At 31.8% G+C, this 18,025-nt stretch overlaps 1 protein-coding gene across 2 annotated transcripts in view; it reads left to right on the plus strand.

The window, feature by feature from the left end:
• Positions 1–18,025, plus strand: part of WDR4 (WDR4 tRNA N7-guanosine methyltransferase non-catalytic subunit) — a 54,386-nt gene that overhangs the window by 17,073 nt on the left and 19,288 nt on the right. For both annotated transcript variants that reach the window (XM_074300566.1, XM_074300564.1), the window contains exons 5-6: positions 8,897–9,009; positions 16,456–16,516. In XM_074300566.1, the coding sequence (XP_074156667.1) occupies positions 8,897–9,009; positions 16,456–16,516 (174 nt within the window). The remainder of the gene's footprint in view (positions 1–8,896; positions 9,010–16,455; positions 16,517–18,025) is intronic.

The following is an 18,025-nucleotide window of genomic DNA, read 5'->3' on the forward strand; positions in this document are numbered from 1 at the left end:
AACCAGTGGAAGTGTTGGAAGATGTAATGAATGAATGAATAAACAAACATGTATTTAGCACTCAACTATATTCCAGTTATATACTGTGTTAAATATTAGGGATTCAAATAAACTTTAAAGGAGCTTACAGTCTAACAGGAGAAAGCAAAAAGAAAGCTGAAAATTGGGAGAAAGGTGAGGGAGAAGATTCCCAGCATAGGGCATGATGTCTAGGGAGAGGAGCTGATGATTTTAATTGTTTTCTGATTTTAATTTTTTTTCTGATTTTCTGTTCATTAATTTTTTAAGTACACATTTCTTTATGAATCATGGTAGGAGAGAAAAATCTGAACAAAAGGGAAAAACCACAAGAGAAAAGAAGGGAAAAAAGTAAGCATAGCATGATTGATTTACATTCAATTTCCATAGTTTTCTTTCTGGGTGCAGATGATATTTTCTAACCAAAGTTTATTGGGATTGCCTTGGATCACTGAACTGCTGAGAAGAACCAAGCATTTCATAGTTGATCATCGCACATTCTTGCTGTTACTGTTTATAATGTATTCTTGGCTCTGCTTGTTTCGCTCATTATCAATTCATGTAAATCTTTCCAGGACTTCCTAAAATTAGTTTTAATATACTATAACTTATTCAGCCATTCCCCAGTTGGTGAGAATCTACTCCTTTTCCAATTTTTTTGCCATCACAAAAAGAGCTGCTACAAACATTTTTGCACATTGAGTCCTTTCCCCTCCTTTATTATTTCCTTGGGATATAGATAAAATAGCAGCATTGTTGAGTTAAAGGGTGTGGAGTTTTGTAGCCCTTTGGGCAGAGTTCTAAATTGCTCTCCAGAATGTTTGGATCAGTTCCCAACTGCACTAACAATGCATTAGGTTTTCCCACACCCCTTCCAACATTCATCATTATCTTTACCTGACATTTTAGCTGTGAGCTTTCTTTAAATGGAAACTTTGAGAGGTGTTCTTTACTCTGCCCTCCAGTCCTTCAATCAGAAGAGTAGAGGGTCCTGAGAGTATTAATATTAAAGAGGTCTAAGTACCAAAGATGATGGCAGTTCTCAGCATGATGCAATTCCTGATGAAAAGATTGCATGATAGGAAGTAATTGTAATATCCATATATATATTTTTAAATTTCAGTGGTATTTTATTTTCCTTTTATATATATATATAATGTAGTTTTCAACCTTTGTTGAATAATTAGGAAAATAATATAATTATATATATATACATACATATATATATATGTATGTATATATATATTATATCCCTCAAGACTGTAAGCAATTTGAAATAGGTTTTACATGCACAATCATTTTATTTATTTATTATTTTTATTTTTTTAATTTTATAATTATAAATTTTTTTGAGAGTATATATGCATGAGTAATTTTTTTTTTATAACATTATCCCTTGTATTCATTTTTCCAAATTTCCCCCCCCACACTCCTTCCCCTAGATGATAGGCAATCCCATACATTTTACATGTTACAGTATAACCTAGATACAATATATGTGTGTAAATACCATTTTCTTGTTGCACATTAATTATTAGCTTCCGAAGGTATAAGTAACCTGGGTAGATAGACAGTAGTGCTAACAATTTACATTCATTTCCCAGTGTTCCTTCTCTGGGTGTAGTTATTTCTGTCCATCATTGATCAACTGGAAGTGAGTTGGATCTTCTTTATGTTGAAGATATCCACTTCCATCAGAATACATCTTCATAAAGCATTGTTGTTGAAGTGATGTACAATCATTTTAGACATATTTCCATATTACTCAAGTTTGAAAGAAAAACCAGAACAAAATGGAAGAACCAAAAAAAAAAGTAACTCCCCTTCCCCCCCCCAAAAAAAGGTGAAAATACTGTACTTTGACTCTCATTCAATTTCCCTAGTTCTCTCTTTGGAGACGGGTGGCATATTCCATCCCAAGTTTATTGGAACTGTCTTAGATGTATCACTGTATTGCTGAGAAGAGCTAAATCTATTATAGTTTAATCATCACACAATCTTGTTCTTACTGTGTACAATGTTCTCCTGATTCTGCTTACTTTATTCAGCATGAGCTCATGTAAGTATTTCCAGGCTTTTCTGAAATCAGCCTGTTCATCTTTTCTTATAGAATAATAATATTCCATTACATTCTTATATCACAACTTATTCATCCATTCTCCAACAGATGGGCATCCATTCAGTTTCTAGCCGCTACAAAAAGGGCTACTACAAACATTTTTGCAAATGGGGGTCCTTTTCCCTTTTTAAAGATCTCTTTGGGATACAGGGATATAGTAGAGACACTGCTGGATCAAAGGGTAAGCACAATTTGATAGCCTTTTCGGCATAATTGACTAGGAAGATGTTGATGTCCTTGACAATAATAGGACATTTAGGAGCAGATGAATAAAATATTGGCCCTGGAGTTAGGGAGATTTGAGTTCAAAACCAGTACTAGCTGTGTGGCCCTGGGTAAGTCATTTAACCTTGGTTTGCCTCAGTTTTCTCATCTGTATAATGGAGATGATAACCTTGTGGACCTTCTTTTTTAGTAACCAAAATCTTTATTTCTTACCCACTATCAAATAGTTTTATGATTCTAACTTTGTAGTATAGTTCGAGATAAGATGCTGGTAGGTTCTCCTCCCTCCCCCCCCTTTTTTTCCCAAGGATTACCTTGATATCCTAGACCTTTTGTTCCTCCAGATGAATATTATTTATTTATTTTTTTTGTTCTGTGAAGTTTGGCAGTATGATTGGTGTGATCCTGAATAAATAAAGTTAGGCAATATTGTCATTTTTATTATATTAGTGCAGCCTACCCAGTACTTATGAGCAGTTAATATTTTTCCATTTATTTATATCTCTCCCTTTATATGAAGAATAATTTGTAATTTTGTATATATAATTGCTGTGTTTCCTGGCAAGTAGACTCTCAAGTATTTTATTCTGTCTGCAATTATTTTAAATCAAATTTTTTTCTTTATCTTCCTCTTGAATTTTATTGGTAATATAGAGAAATGCTGATGATTTGTGAGAATTATTTTATATTTTGTATCTTTGCCCAGATTGTTAATTGTTTTCACTAGGTTTTCAGGTAACTTTCTAGGGTTCTCTAGGTAACATATCATATCATCTGCAAAAAAGTGATAATTTTATTTCCTCTTTGCCTATGTGCCTATTCCTTCAAGTTGTTAACATTTTTAGTACAGTATTGAATAATAATGGTCATAATGAATATCCTTGCTCTATTATTGATTTTACTGGAAAAGCTTCTAGTTTAGTCCCCATCATAGATAATATAGATAATGCTTGCTCTTAGTTATAGATGGATACTATTTATCCATTTTTATCAGTTTTAAAAAAAGCTTTTTTTTTTTTTTTTTGCTTTCTAGTGTTTTTAACAGTAGTGAGTTATATTTTGTCAAAAGCTTTTTCTACATTTATTGGAATAATTATATGAATTTTGTTGCTTTTGTTATTGATATGGTCACTTATGTTTACAGTTTTCCTAATATTGAACCAATCCTGCTTTCCTGGTGAATCCAGTCTAATCATAGTTTATAATCTTTGTGTGTAATATTGGAATCTCTGACAATGTTTTATTTAAAGTTTTTGCAACAGTGTTCATTAAGGAAATTAGTTTATAGTTTTCCTTTGCTGTTTTTCCTCCCTGTTTTAGACATTAAAACTGTATTTATATTGTAGAAGGAATTTGGAAGGACTTCTTGCTCTGTTTTTTCAAAGTTTTCTAGTATTGGAATTGTATTCTTTACATGTGGTAGAATTTGCTTGTAAACCTGTCTGGTTCTAAGTTTTTATTCTTTGGGAGTTCCTTTATGACATGTTTAATTTCTTTTTTCTGAGATTGGATTACTTAAGTTCTCAATTTCTATTTCTGTTAATCTGGGCATTTTATATTTTTGTAAGAATTCTTCCATTTTCTTAAGATTGTCAATTTTATTGACATTTAATTGGGTGAAATACTTTGACAACTTCTTTTGTTTCTTCACCTTTTTTTATTTTTGATGCTAATAATTTGAATTTCTTTTTTTTTTGCTGAGGCGATTGGGGTTAAGTGACTTGCCTATGGTCACACAGCTAGGAAGTGTTGTCTGAGGTCACATTTGACTCAGGTCCTCCTGACTTCTGGACTGGTGCTCTATCCACTACGCCACCTAGCTACCCCCCATTTTATTGTTTTTTGTTTTTTTTAAATACAAATTCCTAGATTTTGTTAATTCCATTGTTTTTCTTTTAGTCTTAATAACCTTATCTTTGTTCTTCAGCATTTTGTTTTTTTTTTTTTTGGATGTATAGTGGTGCCTTGGTATTCATCATTAATTGGTTCTAGAAGGCATTACAAGTGACAAAAATGATGATTACCAAACAAGTTTTTCCCATAAGGAGTACATCGACACTTAGGAGACAAACCATTCTTCCCCATTCAATTCTCCAAAGGGGCAAGTTGCACATCCAGCTACAGAGAAATAAGCCAGCTCAGCCCAGCTTGACTCCTCTCTTCTTGATCTAGCTCACTTTCTGAGAGGAACTCTGATCTTTATACTCTCATCCTACTCTACTTTCTACAAGTTTCCTTGAAGGAAGGGAGCCTGGATATGTAGGCAGAAGCTATGGTCCCTTGCCTGCTGCCCAGGACTGTGGCTGCTCCCAGGAGTCCTAAGTCCTTCCTGCCACTGCCTTTGGCTGGGCTCCTGTCATTTCTCTTCCTGCTGAGCATGATGGCTTCTCCATCAAAAAAATTTTTTTTCCTTGTTGAAATGCATCAGTTACTGAAGCAGATGAGTGCCGAGGTATCACTGTGTAATGAAGGCTTTTAATTTGTTAGTTTTCTACTTTTTTTAGTGCATGGAAATTTCATTACCAGCTCTTTCTGTTTTATTGATGAAAATGTTTGGACGTATGTTTTCTTTTAAGAACTTCTTTGGCTGAATTCCACAAATTTTGACATGCTGTGTCATTGTTTTCACCATTTTAAATAAAATTTGTTGTTTCTGTGATTCACTCATTTTTCATTTCATTTTGTTTCACTCTTTGTTTTATCTGTTTTTAGGATTAAGTTATTTACTCTAGTTAATTTTAATTGTTTATCTATAGTGACTTTTTGAATATATTAAAAGAGATCAGTCAGCAAAAATTATCAAGAGGCTAATTTTTTAGCATACAGTCTGCATGCTTAGCATGCTTAGTGCTTAGTATACAAATACCTAAGAATTACAGATATGAAAAGCAGTCTTTTCCTTCAAAGAACTTATATTAGAATGAGGGAAGATAACACAAAAATGAAGCTGAAAGGAGGAGGCAGAGAGAGCGTTCAGGTTTTCCTTACATGAAAGTTCTGGGAGGAGCCCCAGGAATAGAGGGTGTTGATGATGAGTGACTTCATGGACTGACGTGATCTTAAATGAAGAAGTTCTTGTTAGATGTGTTTTAATATTTCTGTTCCTTTACTTTTTTTTTTTTTTAATTTTAAAATTTAAAATTTAAAAAATTTTTTCTTTATTAAAACTTTTTATTTTTCAAAATTCTTCAACATTAACCCTTGCAAAACCTCGTGTTCCAATTTTTCCCTCTTCCCCTACTCCCTCACTTGGATGGCAAGTAGTCCAGTATATGTTAAATATGGTAGAAATATGTTAAATCCAATATAGGCATACATATTTATACAATTATCTTGATGCACAAGAAAAACTAAACCCAAAAAAAAATGAAAATGAAAATAAAACGCAAGCAAACAACAACAAAAAGAGTGAAAATGCTATGCTGTAAACTACACTCAGTTCCCATAGTCCTTTTTCTGGGTGTAGATGGCTCTCTTCATCACAAGATCGTTGGAACTGGTCTGAATCATGTCATTGTTGAAAAGAGCCACGTCCATCAGAATTGATCATCATATAATCTTGTTGCCTTATACAATGATCTCCTGGTTCTGCTCCTTTCACTCAACATCAGTTCATGTAAGTCTCTCCAGGCCTTTCTGAAATCATCCTGCTTATCGTTTCTTACAGAACAATAATATTCTATAACATTCATCCTCTATTTTTGTTATAGAAGTTTTTATGTGCTCATTTAATTTTTTTTTTTTTTTTAATATACACAGTAACTACTAAAAGAGTACCTTGCACACATAAGACATATGTATAATCTTTTCCACTTCTATTTTATGATCTCTGGAGGCCTATCATATCAACTTTTCTGTAATTCTGTTCTGATTCTTCATTTCTTTCTTTTTTTTTTTTTTCCTGGATTCAAAAATTGAGGTAAATTTAGGCTCCCTATTTTTGGAGTTTTACTTTGTATTTCTCCCTTGAACTCTTTTGTTTTAAGTATTTAGATGTGGTTTCATTTGTAATTATGTTATCTATTTATATGCATTCATTGCTTTGGTTACTTTTGAGCAAATTGTAGTTTCCCCTTTTATCTCTTTTAATTAAATCTTTTCTTGATTTTTCTCCCTCTCCTTTTTGACTTCAACTAGCAAAGTAAATTTTGCTCCTGCACTTTAAGTCTATTTGAATCTGCGTTCACATGCTTTTCTTGCAAATAACATGTTAATGAATTCTTATTTCTAATCAACTCAATCCATTTGTCTTTACTTTATGAATGAGTTTATTCCAGTTATATTCAGTTATGATTATTAATTATGCATTTCCTTTGATTGTTTCCTTTTTTAAAATAAGTTTTTAGTATTTTTTGTTTTTAATATTATAGTTGTCTCCAATATTCCTTCTCTTTCTCAGAGTTTTCTCTATAACAAAGTATTTCTTAAAGCCAATTTTTTTTTTTTTAAATTTAGGAGGAAAAAATAAGTACAAACTGATCAATTCTTTGAACAGGTCTAAAACATTCAAAACATATAATACCAATGTGAAAAAAATTCAAACTTCCAAAAAGGGTTTGTCTTTAGATATCTTCATTCTAATCATACTTGATCTCTTATAATATTGTTATATCACTTTTTAATTTTTTTGATTTGGTCTCTTATTTATTACATTGTTGTAGTTAGTGTGTACATTTTATTTTTCATCAGTTTCTGTAAGTTGTGGTTCTTTGTAATCATCTCATACATTGTTTTTACAGCACAGTTAATATTTCATTATATTCATGTATCATAATTGATCTGGCCATTCCTCAATGAGTACTCTATTTTATTTAATTTTTTTGCTGTCACAAAAATGCAACTATAAATATTTTGAAGAGAAGGGGGACTTTTTTTCTTCTTGGTGGATTCCTTGGAGTATAACTCCAGTAATAGTCTCTGATTCAAAGAATGTGGACATTTTCAGTAACTTGATCTTTGTAATTTAAAAACTTTTTTATGTAACTTTTTTTTCCCCAAGTATGTGCATAGTTTTCAACATTTATTTTTGCAAAACCTTGTATTCCAAATTTTTTTCTCCCTTCTTCCTCCTTCCCCTCTCCTTTAGAAAGCAAACAATCCAATATAGGTTAAACATGCAATTCTTCTAAACATATTTCTATATGTCATGCTGCACAAGAAAAATCAGTATAAATCTAGTATGAAAAAAATCTGTATAATTTAACATTTTTAAAAAAATGGTTATGTCAATTTATAGCTCCACCAAGAATATATCAGTATTGCTTATCATTCCATAAATCCTCTGAAATTGAATATTATACTTTTCTGTTATTTTTTACTATTTGCAGAATGTGAGGTTAAATCTTAGAGTTGTTTTGATTTGTATTTCTTTATTTTAAAAAGTATATAAAGTATAATCTGGAGCATATAAACTGTAAAAAAAAAACAAAAAACTGGAAAAGTAGGCTATATTATGAAAGGTATTGAAGGCCAAATTAAGGATTTTGTATTTGATCATGGAGGTGATAGGGAGCCACTAGAATTTAGTAGGATGGTGACATGATTGTGTCTGTGCTTTAGGAAAATCACTTTGTGGCTGAATGAAGGATAGATTGGAGTGGGGAGAGACTTGGGGCAGGCTGACCCACCAGCAGACTTTTGCATTTGTCTAGGTGGGAAGTAATGAGGATCTATACTAATGTGTGATAGGGTCAGAGGAAAGAAGATTTGCAGAAGTGAAGTGGGTAGACCTTGGCAACAGCTTGGTTATGAGAGGTGAAAGGTAGTAAGGGGTTGAGAATAACTCCTAGGTTGCAAGCCTGAGGGACTGGAAGGATGGTGTTGTCTTCTATAGTAATAGAATCTTGAGGGGAGGGTTTGAAGGACATACTGAGTTTCAGATGTCTGCTCGTTATGCAGTTTGAGATGTCTGAAAGGCAGTTGGAGTTGTGAAATTGGAAGATAGTTTGTGGTAGGATAGGTGGATTTGAAATTCATCGGTACGGTGATAAGAATTAAATCCATGGAAATTGATGAGATCATCAAGTGAAGTAGTAATAGAGGGAGAATGGAAGGGGGCACAAAAGAAAATTCTGAGGAATATTCGGGGTAAGAGAGTATGATCTGGATGTTTTTTGACATGACCAGTATAGGAATTTGTTTTGCTTGATTGCTAGATGTTTTTATTTGTTCCTCTCCACTACCTTTTACAGGAGTGGGGCTGGAAAAAAGAATAAAGATTGTTTTTTGTCTTTGTAATTCCAGTTCTCAACACAGGGCCAGGCACTTAATAGAAGCCAAAAAAAATTCTGAGTTGTTGGTTGGAGTTTTGGGAGTTGTCTACATATGAAAGACAATGGAAGGCTTTAGGATAGATGGAATCATTTAGGGAGAGTATAGACTTTACAGGAGATGGATGGACAGATTTTTGGGGTGACCTCTTTTTAGAAAGAAAAACCAAGTTACTATTTTAAACTGTTACTCTTTTGCTTGGTAAGAAGTAAGAATTTTGTAAAATGAATTTATGTGAAATGAATTTTTTTTCTTTTCATGGAGGCTATGAGTCCTGATGATCGTTATATTCTCACAGCTGACAGAGATGAGAAAATTCGTGTTAGTTTGTTTGCAGCACCACACAACATAGAATCTTTCTGCTTGGGGCATACGGAGTAAGTAAATTGTCCATCACTTTTGGTAATAGTTGTAATAATCATTCATGTTGATATAATATCTTATGGTTTGTAAAGGGCTTTCAGCACAATTCCGTGAAGTAAATAATATAATTAGTTTTATTCTTAGTTTACTCGTAAAGGAATTAGGTGACCTGTATAAGGTTGTAGATCTAGTAAGCAGTAGAGCTGAGAATTGAACACAGGTCTTTTTACTGCAAGGCAAACATATACTGCTTTTGTTTGATCATAATTTATTTATGAATTCATGTATCAATCATTACTTTTATTGTCTAATTGATGCTATGAGTCAACCTAGTTTTGTTTAATCCTTATTAGCTTCTCTGCATTGAAACTTAGTCTTCTAGTACATGTATCTATAGGTAGTTAGTATTGCTTTGGAGTTTCTTCCGGAATTTGTGGTACTTGCTAATTGTTTATGCTAATTAACCATGTTTTTTTTTTTTTTTTAAAGAGGGTTAATTTATTTAAATAATTTTCTTTTAGAACAAAATCCAGTAACTTTTTACAAGTAAGACAAAGTACAGTTTACTAGCAGAGTGATTTTAAAGGACTGTATTGGGTAGCCATTCTATTTATTTAGTTAGCAATTTAAAACTTATTTTTGATGAACTTTTTGTTTTAGGAGGCTGGCCATATAATTTGTAGGTATAGAAATTTCCTTATATCATGGATAGGTATGCAGGCAGCAAGAAATATATAACTTAACATTTTTAACATTTAAGAATTGATTCTCTAAACTAACAAGTTGCTTTTTTATTTTTAAATTTCAGTGTGCTTAATTTTATTCTTTTTCACTTAATAAATATATCATTATATATTCCACAAAAAGAATTTTATTACCTTGTTGCCTATTCTGATTCCTTCACTTTTCTATTCTTATTACTAGCATTTTCTAATACAATATTGTATAATATTGGTGACAGTGGGCTTCCTTGTTTCACTTCTGAACTTATTGGAACAATTTCTAGTTTATTCCCCATTAAAAATAATGCTTGTTAATGATTTTAGAGATGCTTCTTACCATTTTTCAGAAAAAATCCATTTATTTATTCCTATGTTTTTCAACAGAAATGAGTATTATATTTTGGGAACAGCTTTTTTTGTGACTATGTAATTAGATAAATAGAGATGAACATTTTCTTCTATTGTTTTTGCTGAATCATATAGGCTTTGATATATTGTCTTATTGTTATTTTCTTTAATGAAATTATTATTTCTATGAAAATGCAGATTAAAAACTTCTTGATGACTAAATAAAGAATGAGTGGGTTAAAGAACAAATCATAGAACATTATCAGTTATGTTTATAGTTTTATGTTATATCATTCTTGTATTCTTAATATAAATATCAGTTGGTCATAATGTATAACCTTCGTAATATTTTGTTGTAGTCTCCTGGCTAGTATTTTATTTAGAATTTATGGCTTCATATTCATTAATGAAATTAGATTATAATTTTCTTTCTTTGTTTTGGCTCTTTATGGTTTATGTATCAAATGAAAAAATCCCCAATTAAACATCACATTGGAAATCCTAAAAATTATAGGTGAAATTAATAAAATTGATGTGTTTTATTTATTAATATGATGATTTTGGTGAAAATCATTGAATTAATAGATAAAACTTTTATTAAAGTTTATTATTTTATTTTTTAAAAAATATTTTATTAAAAAAATCTAATGAAAATAAAACAGGTTAATATCAATTCTTTTTTTTTTTTTTTTTTTTTTTTTTTTTTGCTGAATTGCAATTTGGGTTAAGTGACTTGCCCAGGGTCACACAGCTAGGACATGTTAATATCAATTCTAAACTTATGTGTGCCAAATGCTATAGCATCTGAATTTTTCAAGGAAAAACTAATGAATTACAGGTGGAAATAAATAGTAATATGATAGTAGTGGGGAGCCATTAATCTTCTTTTAGAATTAGATAATTTTAACTGAAAAATAAATAATAATGAAGGAGGTGAACAGAATCTTAAATAAGTTATATACCTGTAAAGAATTAAATGGGGATAGAAAGGAATACACCTTATCTCAGTGGTAAGTGGTATTTTTACAAAAATTGACCATACATTAGGGCATAACTTTAAAGTTAGGCAGAATAGCAGCAATATTAAAGGTAATTTTTTTTTAGATCACAATGCAGTGAAAATTATTTTCAATATATAGAAAGAACAAAGGAGAAAACCAAATCACTAGTATAAAAATGAAAAGGGTGAATATATCACTAATGAAGAGAAATCAAAGATATTCTAAGGATTTATTCTGGCTGCATTTCACAGATTTTGGAATGTTCGCAATTGTTATTTTTAATTAAGTTATTGATGGTTTCTCAGATTTGTTCTTATTTTCTTTCTAATAAATTTTTAATCTTTATTTCAAATATTCTTTGTTGAATATAATTTTTGTACATTATGATCAGAAAATGATGCATTTATTATTTCTGTGGGTTTTTTTTTTGTTTTTTTTTGTTTTTTTTTGCATTTGTTTATGAAGTTTTTAATGCTCTAATTAATACATGATCCGTTTTTGTGAAGGTGCTTAGAAATGGGTATTCTGTTCAGGTTCTTTACTTTCTTCTGTAATGCCTGTTTCATAGGCAACAGATCTCTCCCTTCAACTTAAATCATTTTTCCCACTCCTATATTTTAGCTTACTGAAACCTGGCCACCTTTTATAGCATTGGCAGCCCCTTCACTTATTACCTCCAACTCACTAGTCAAGATTGGGGAGTTGGAATACTCCTTGTTCTCCACTAGCAATTCTAGGTTTTCTCCTTACCTCTGCCATTCAGTAGCTTTTTCTGCTTTGAGGTTCATAGATTAATTTCTCTCTGTCTTTCTCGAAGAAGGCTTATTGAAGGATATCTTCTAGCGGAATCCTTTTTTTAAAATTTATTTTATTTTTCCAAATACATGCAAAGATAATTTTCAACATTCATTTTTGCAAAACTTTATGTGCCAAATTTCTCTCCCTTTCTTCCTAAAAAAAAAAAAAAAAAGATAAAATAAAACTTTATGGTATAACCGTATACCTTACAAATTATAGTGATAAATGGAGTAAACTTCATTTACCACTGCCATTTGGGACACAACTGTGTGTATGTTGCAAGGTAAGAGGAAGTTTCAAGACTAAAATTCCCTTAGAAAAAAACACAGCTCTGATCTACAAAAATAATGTCATATTCTCTCTGGGACTATAAAGGGAAGTGGGGGTAGAGCAGAAACTTATTTTTAGTGACATATGATATTGATACTTTGTATATAAACTGATGAATTTTGTGACAGTATTCATCCTCAAAAGGTCATTGGAAATGGGCGTAGGAGGAGAGTATGGCTTACCTATAGAATGAAGATCTCTAGTTAAATGAGCAGCTCCACAGTTTTTTTTTCAGACCATGGCAATTATTACCAAGAGGCAAAGTGGTTTCATGGAATGCCGGTTTAAAAATGCCTAGCTGTGATGTTTATTAATAGTGTGATAAAAGCAAGTCAGAACATCACAACATCTGTTTCTAAAATGTAATAGTGACAATAACTTTTCTACCTATATGGAAAAACCATTTAGATGTTTTTTATAAAAACTTTCTCCTTCTCAACCTGCTTTTAAATAGCACTCACACAGATGATGGCTACTGAAATGAAAAGGGAAGAAAATAATTTGGTGGTAAAACTGAAAACAATCCATATTCCATCCTAGAAACTGAAAGGAGAAAGAGGAAATGAAACAAAAAAGTGGAAGTTTTCCAGATACTCTTGCCCCCAGGATTAAATATAAAACTCTTGTTTGGTGGCATTTATAACTTAGCACTTACATTTATAAGCACCTGCATTTTCAGTTTTCTGAAACTTTACTCTCCAAAACATAAATTCCATCTGTCAGCTTTGGACATTTTCTGTCGGCATTTTGTTTTCTTTCTCATTTCTTTTTTTTCCTTCTTGATCTGATTTTTATTGTGCAGCAAGATAACTGTATAAATTATGTATACATATATTGGATTTAACATATATTTTAACATATTTAAAATGTATTGGACTACCTGTCATCTGAAGAAGGGAGTAGAGGGAAAGGGGATAATTTGGAACAGAAGGTTTTGCAAGGATCAATGTTGAAAAATTACCAACGCTTATGTTTTGTAAATAAAAAGCTTTAATAAAAAAATGCAAGCAAACAACAGAAAGAGAGAGAATGTTATGTTGTAATACACACTTAGTTCCCACAATCCTCTCTCTGGGTGTAGATGGCTCTCTTCATCACTGAACAATTGGAACTGGTTTGAATGACTTGACTCTTTTCAACAATGAGATAATTCAAGGCAATTGCAATGGACTTGAGATGGAAAGTACCATTGACATCCAAAGAGAGAAGTATGGAGACTGAATGTGGATCAAAACAAATAGTATTCTCACCATTTTTGTTGTTGTTTGTTTGTTTGGGTTTTTTCTCTAATTTTTTTCCCCCTTTAGATCTGGTTTTTCTTGCATTCTCCATGCTAGGAATGCTGGCCCTTTTTACTTCTATGGATTTTCCTGGCTTCCTTTAAATGCCAGCTAAAATCCTGGCTTCTGCACATGGCCTTCCCCACCTAGCCCCACTTAATTTTAGTGCCTTCTCCCTTTTAATAGTTTCTTTTTTATTTTGTATATAGCTTGCTTTTACCTATTTTTTGCTTCTTGTCTCCCTCATGTTGTAAGATTCTTGAAAACAGGAATTGTCTTTTGCCACTTTTTATATCTCTAGCATTTAGCACAGTACTTGGCATGTGGTAGTAATATGGAAATATTTATTTAAGACTCAATAATATATGTTGATTTACAATTGTGATTGCTAACTCTATTTTCATCCATCTTATTCTCATCATTTTCCTTGTTCTTTCTTCCTTCTTCTTTATGGGTCTGTCTTATTTTAGTCTAACAGCTCTCTTATTGTTTTTCCTCCTTCTTGTTCTCCTATTGCCCCCTTACCATCTTATTTTCTTTTTGGGTAAGGTATAGTTCTGAATTAACTACGTACATATATGTATTCTTCTCTTCTTTTAACCAGTTCGAATGAAATAGAAGTTAAAGTATTACCCAGTTACTCCAACACCAACTGTTTCTTCTGTTTTATATATTCCCCATTTTTTACATTACTATTCTCATTTGGATTTCAAAATCTTTTTTTTTTTTTCTCTTTTAAAAAAAAGCCCAAATTTTTTTTAAAAAAGCTTTTTGAGTTTGTGTTCAGTCTGACTTTCTTTACTTTCAAATTATTCTCTTTATTTTTATCTTGAATTTCCTGTCACCACAGTAGCTATTTATGGTTTAGTTCATATTTTGCTTATTTATTCTTCTATTACTTCTTCACTTTAGATTTTTAAGTTAGTCCTGGGTTCTGTACAATTATTGGATTGATGTCTGTTATCGACTTAATCTTTTTATATCCTTCCACTGCTTTCACAGCTCAATTTTGGGCCTGCACATTTTTAGTTTTTCTAAAGTATTGTGATTTGGGAAGTGATCTGTTCATTGTCTTATTAGTCTCCGAGCTCTGCACATTAATGACTCAATTAGGTTCTGTTGGCTTGTGGATTGTTAATTTTAAGAGACTTCTGCTGGACTTAATTACTGTTAGTTCCTTGGGAGATTCTGCAGTTTCAGAGAGAGAACTGCTGACTCCCTTCTGGTTTGGGATTGCTGCCTTGGTTATTCTACTGTGAAACTGATGACTGGAACTGAATTGTGTCCCTGCTCCTCAAAGGCATATACTTATGTTTCAAGATCTTGTTTCTTGCCTAGTGCTCATTCAGGGCCCAGGCTTACTTTCAGTTATTTTTTTTTTGTCCTTTATCTGTGAGCACCTGTCCTATATCCTAAACTAGTTCTGTGATCCCTTAGGTTCTGCCTTGGTGCTACATGCCCTGGGGTTCTGTCTTGGCTTCCTTTTGGTTCCTTATTCTTCAAAAACTTTCTGCCACATGTTCCTGCCTAATGCCTATGCTCAGTGTCCATTGACCTCTCTGTTGGTCTCCATAAATTGCCCTGGGTTGAAAGAATGACTCACTAGGACTTTTCTTGGCTTGCCCAATCAGACATTTATCTAATATGTTTTCTATGTGGTGGAGAAAGTATGCTGGGTGAGTTGGATAGAAGTACTTCATCTCATTCTTCAGACTTGACTGCTTCTTGTTTCTAAGACTGCTGATTATTTCCAAATTGTTTCTTTAACAATATATGAAAATTAGCTAAATTATCATGTCATACACTGTTTTTGGTATTGCCATAAAGCATGCTATGTGTTTAAAAGTCTTATATGTATTCAGATAATTTTAGATCTTTGGAGAAATTTTCTTAGATCTATGAGGAGAGATGTGGGAAAAATTGTTCTAATACTGCTAAGATTGTGATTTTGAAATAGGAAAGATGATGCCATCACTAGGTAGGTATTCAGTAGTAATAATTCTTGAACTTTTTTGTCTCAAAGTCCTTTTATGCTTTTAAAAATTATTGAGACTCACAAAGATCTTTTATTTATATGACTTATGTCTCTTGATATTGTAAAATTTTGAAAAATTACTTATTAACTAAAAATAATAAAACAACTCCATGTTAACACAAATACTATTTTTAATGAAAATAACTTTTCAAAAATATAAATGAGTGACATTGTTTCACTTATTTTTGCAAATTTCTTAATTGTATGGACTTAAAAAAACAACTCCCATCTGTTTCTGCCTTTGGACTATTGCCATATATTGATTTGGTTAAAGTATATGAAGAAAATCTGGCCTCATATAAATATGTAGTTAGAAAAGTAGGGGAATATTTTTAAATTGGGAAATAGTGTTTAAGTTGTATTATGAAAATAATTTTGACTTTGTGGATTCTACAAAAAGGTCTTGAGGACCCCCAGGGGCCTGCAGACCACAGTTTGAGAATCACTATTCTAGAGAATTAACAGTTGTGGAATATAAGATAGTATCCTGAGGCCTGCATATACCATCTCTTGTAGAACTCTAAAATGTTATGTTATTTGGAATCATCAGCATAGTATGGAGGAAAGAGCTCTGCATTTGGACTTAAGGGCCTTGAGTTTAAATTCTGGTTCTGTTGTTGAGGTTTGACCTTGTGTAAGATTTAAGCTTTCTGGATCTCTTCAAAGGTAAAATGAAGAATGAGTGGAAAGGAAGAATTTAACTAGATTTTCTCTATAGTCTTTTCTAGTCCTAAAGCCTATGATTCCAATTCTGTATATATAATCTGTCATGAAGTCTTGCTCCAATTTATTTTTTTTTTGGGGGGGGAGATAATTATTTGGTGAGAAAAGGTAATTTTCTGAGGATAATTGTCTTTATTTAGACATGTACTGATGATCTTGTTTGGCAAAGACAGCATGGTTGACAAAAGTTTAACATCTTTATGTCAATTTTTTTTATCCTTAGGTTTGTGAGCAGAATATTTGTGGTGCCAAATTATCCTGATCTGTTATTATCTACCTCAGGGGTAGGTATTTTAATCATATCTCTTTGTTTTGTTTTTTTTTTTTTTTTTTAGTTTGGACAAGATATGTACGCAGTTTGATACTACAACTAGAGGTTCTTTTAGAGATAGGCTTTTGTTTATTTTTTATTTTATTTTTGTTCGTTATCCTAGATGGTATTTTCCTTCTTCTTCCCCCAAGATAAAGAGGTAATTGTAATTCTTATTTCCAGCAATTTATTAGACAGAAAATATTAATTTCATGGTCCTTTTAATTGATCCTGATATGGACTTAATCTAAAGTGATTACCATCATTAGCTCTAAAAATGTCTTCATTATCTCAGGTGCAGGAGATGAGAAGAGAGACATTTTGAATCTCTGGGACATTTAGATTCTACAGAAGTGCAAAATGTAAGGCTATGTAGAATGTAACTCTCTTACCTAAGTAAGATCCTAAGATTTAGTCTTCTAATATGTACTCCAGTAGATGCCTTATCATGTCATACAAGATTACACAGTTTTACTTTGACACTAGAAAGCAAGCTTATGTAGTTCCTAACATTCTGGCTTCATAATGAATTGTTGCTCAAAGTCCAGTCTTATAATTTTAGAGAGATTTATCACTAGGTGATAAATTTTTCAGCCATGATGTTCACAAAGCTCATTTGTTTTTCATAAGAAATTGTGATCTGGCTTAGTTAAAGGCAGACTTCATACTAATGAAATTATAGCTTTTTGAAGTATTGAGATTCTAAGATTTGTTACTATTGTATTTTTTAAAAACCATATTAATAAATAACTTTTGTCTTAAAAATAGTATCCAAAACCTAACTGCCAAATGAAAAGAAATTATGATTATTTTTCACAAAGGGATTAATCTTTTTTTATTTTTTTTTTTTATTCATTTTTCCAAATTATCCCCTCCCTCCCTCCACTCCCTCCCCCCGATGACAGGTAATCCCATACATTTTACATGTGTTACAATATAACCTAGATACAATATATGTCTTTAAATACCATTTTCTTGTTGCACATTAATTATTAGCTTCCGAAGGTATAAGTAACCTGGGTAGATAGACAGTAGTGCTAACAATATACATTCACTTCCCAGTGTTCCTTCTCTGGGTGTAGTTATTTCTGTCCATCATTGATCAACTGGAAGTGAGTTGGATCTTCTTTATGTTGAAGATTTCCACTTCCATCAGCATACATCCTCATACAGCATTGTTGTTGGAGTGTATAGTGATCTTCTGGTTCTGCTCATTTCACTCAGCAACAGTTGATGTAAGTCTCTCCAAGCCTCTCTGTATTCCTCCTGCTGGTCATTTCTTAACAAAGGGATTAATCTTAAGAAATCATTAAATTGTAGTTTTGTTAAACTTCTCAGTTATTAAGCAAACTTTTAAAAATAGTTTCATTTCATTTTCTTCAGCAGTCTTCCTTTTGCCCATAAACCTTTTCCCTTGTTGCTTTAATTTTTAGATTTTTTTTTTTTTTTTTTTTTAATGTACCCAGATTCCTGTTTTTGCCTT

Source organism: Sminthopsis crassicaudata, chromosome 3 (assembly GCF_048593235.1).
Source record: "Sminthopsis crassicaudata isolate SCR6 chromosome 3, ASM4859323v1, whole genome shotgun sequence".
In the NCBI taxonomy this organism is placed as follows: domain Eukaryota; kingdom Metazoa; phylum Chordata; class Mammalia; order Dasyuromorphia; family Dasyuridae; genus Sminthopsis; species Sminthopsis crassicaudata.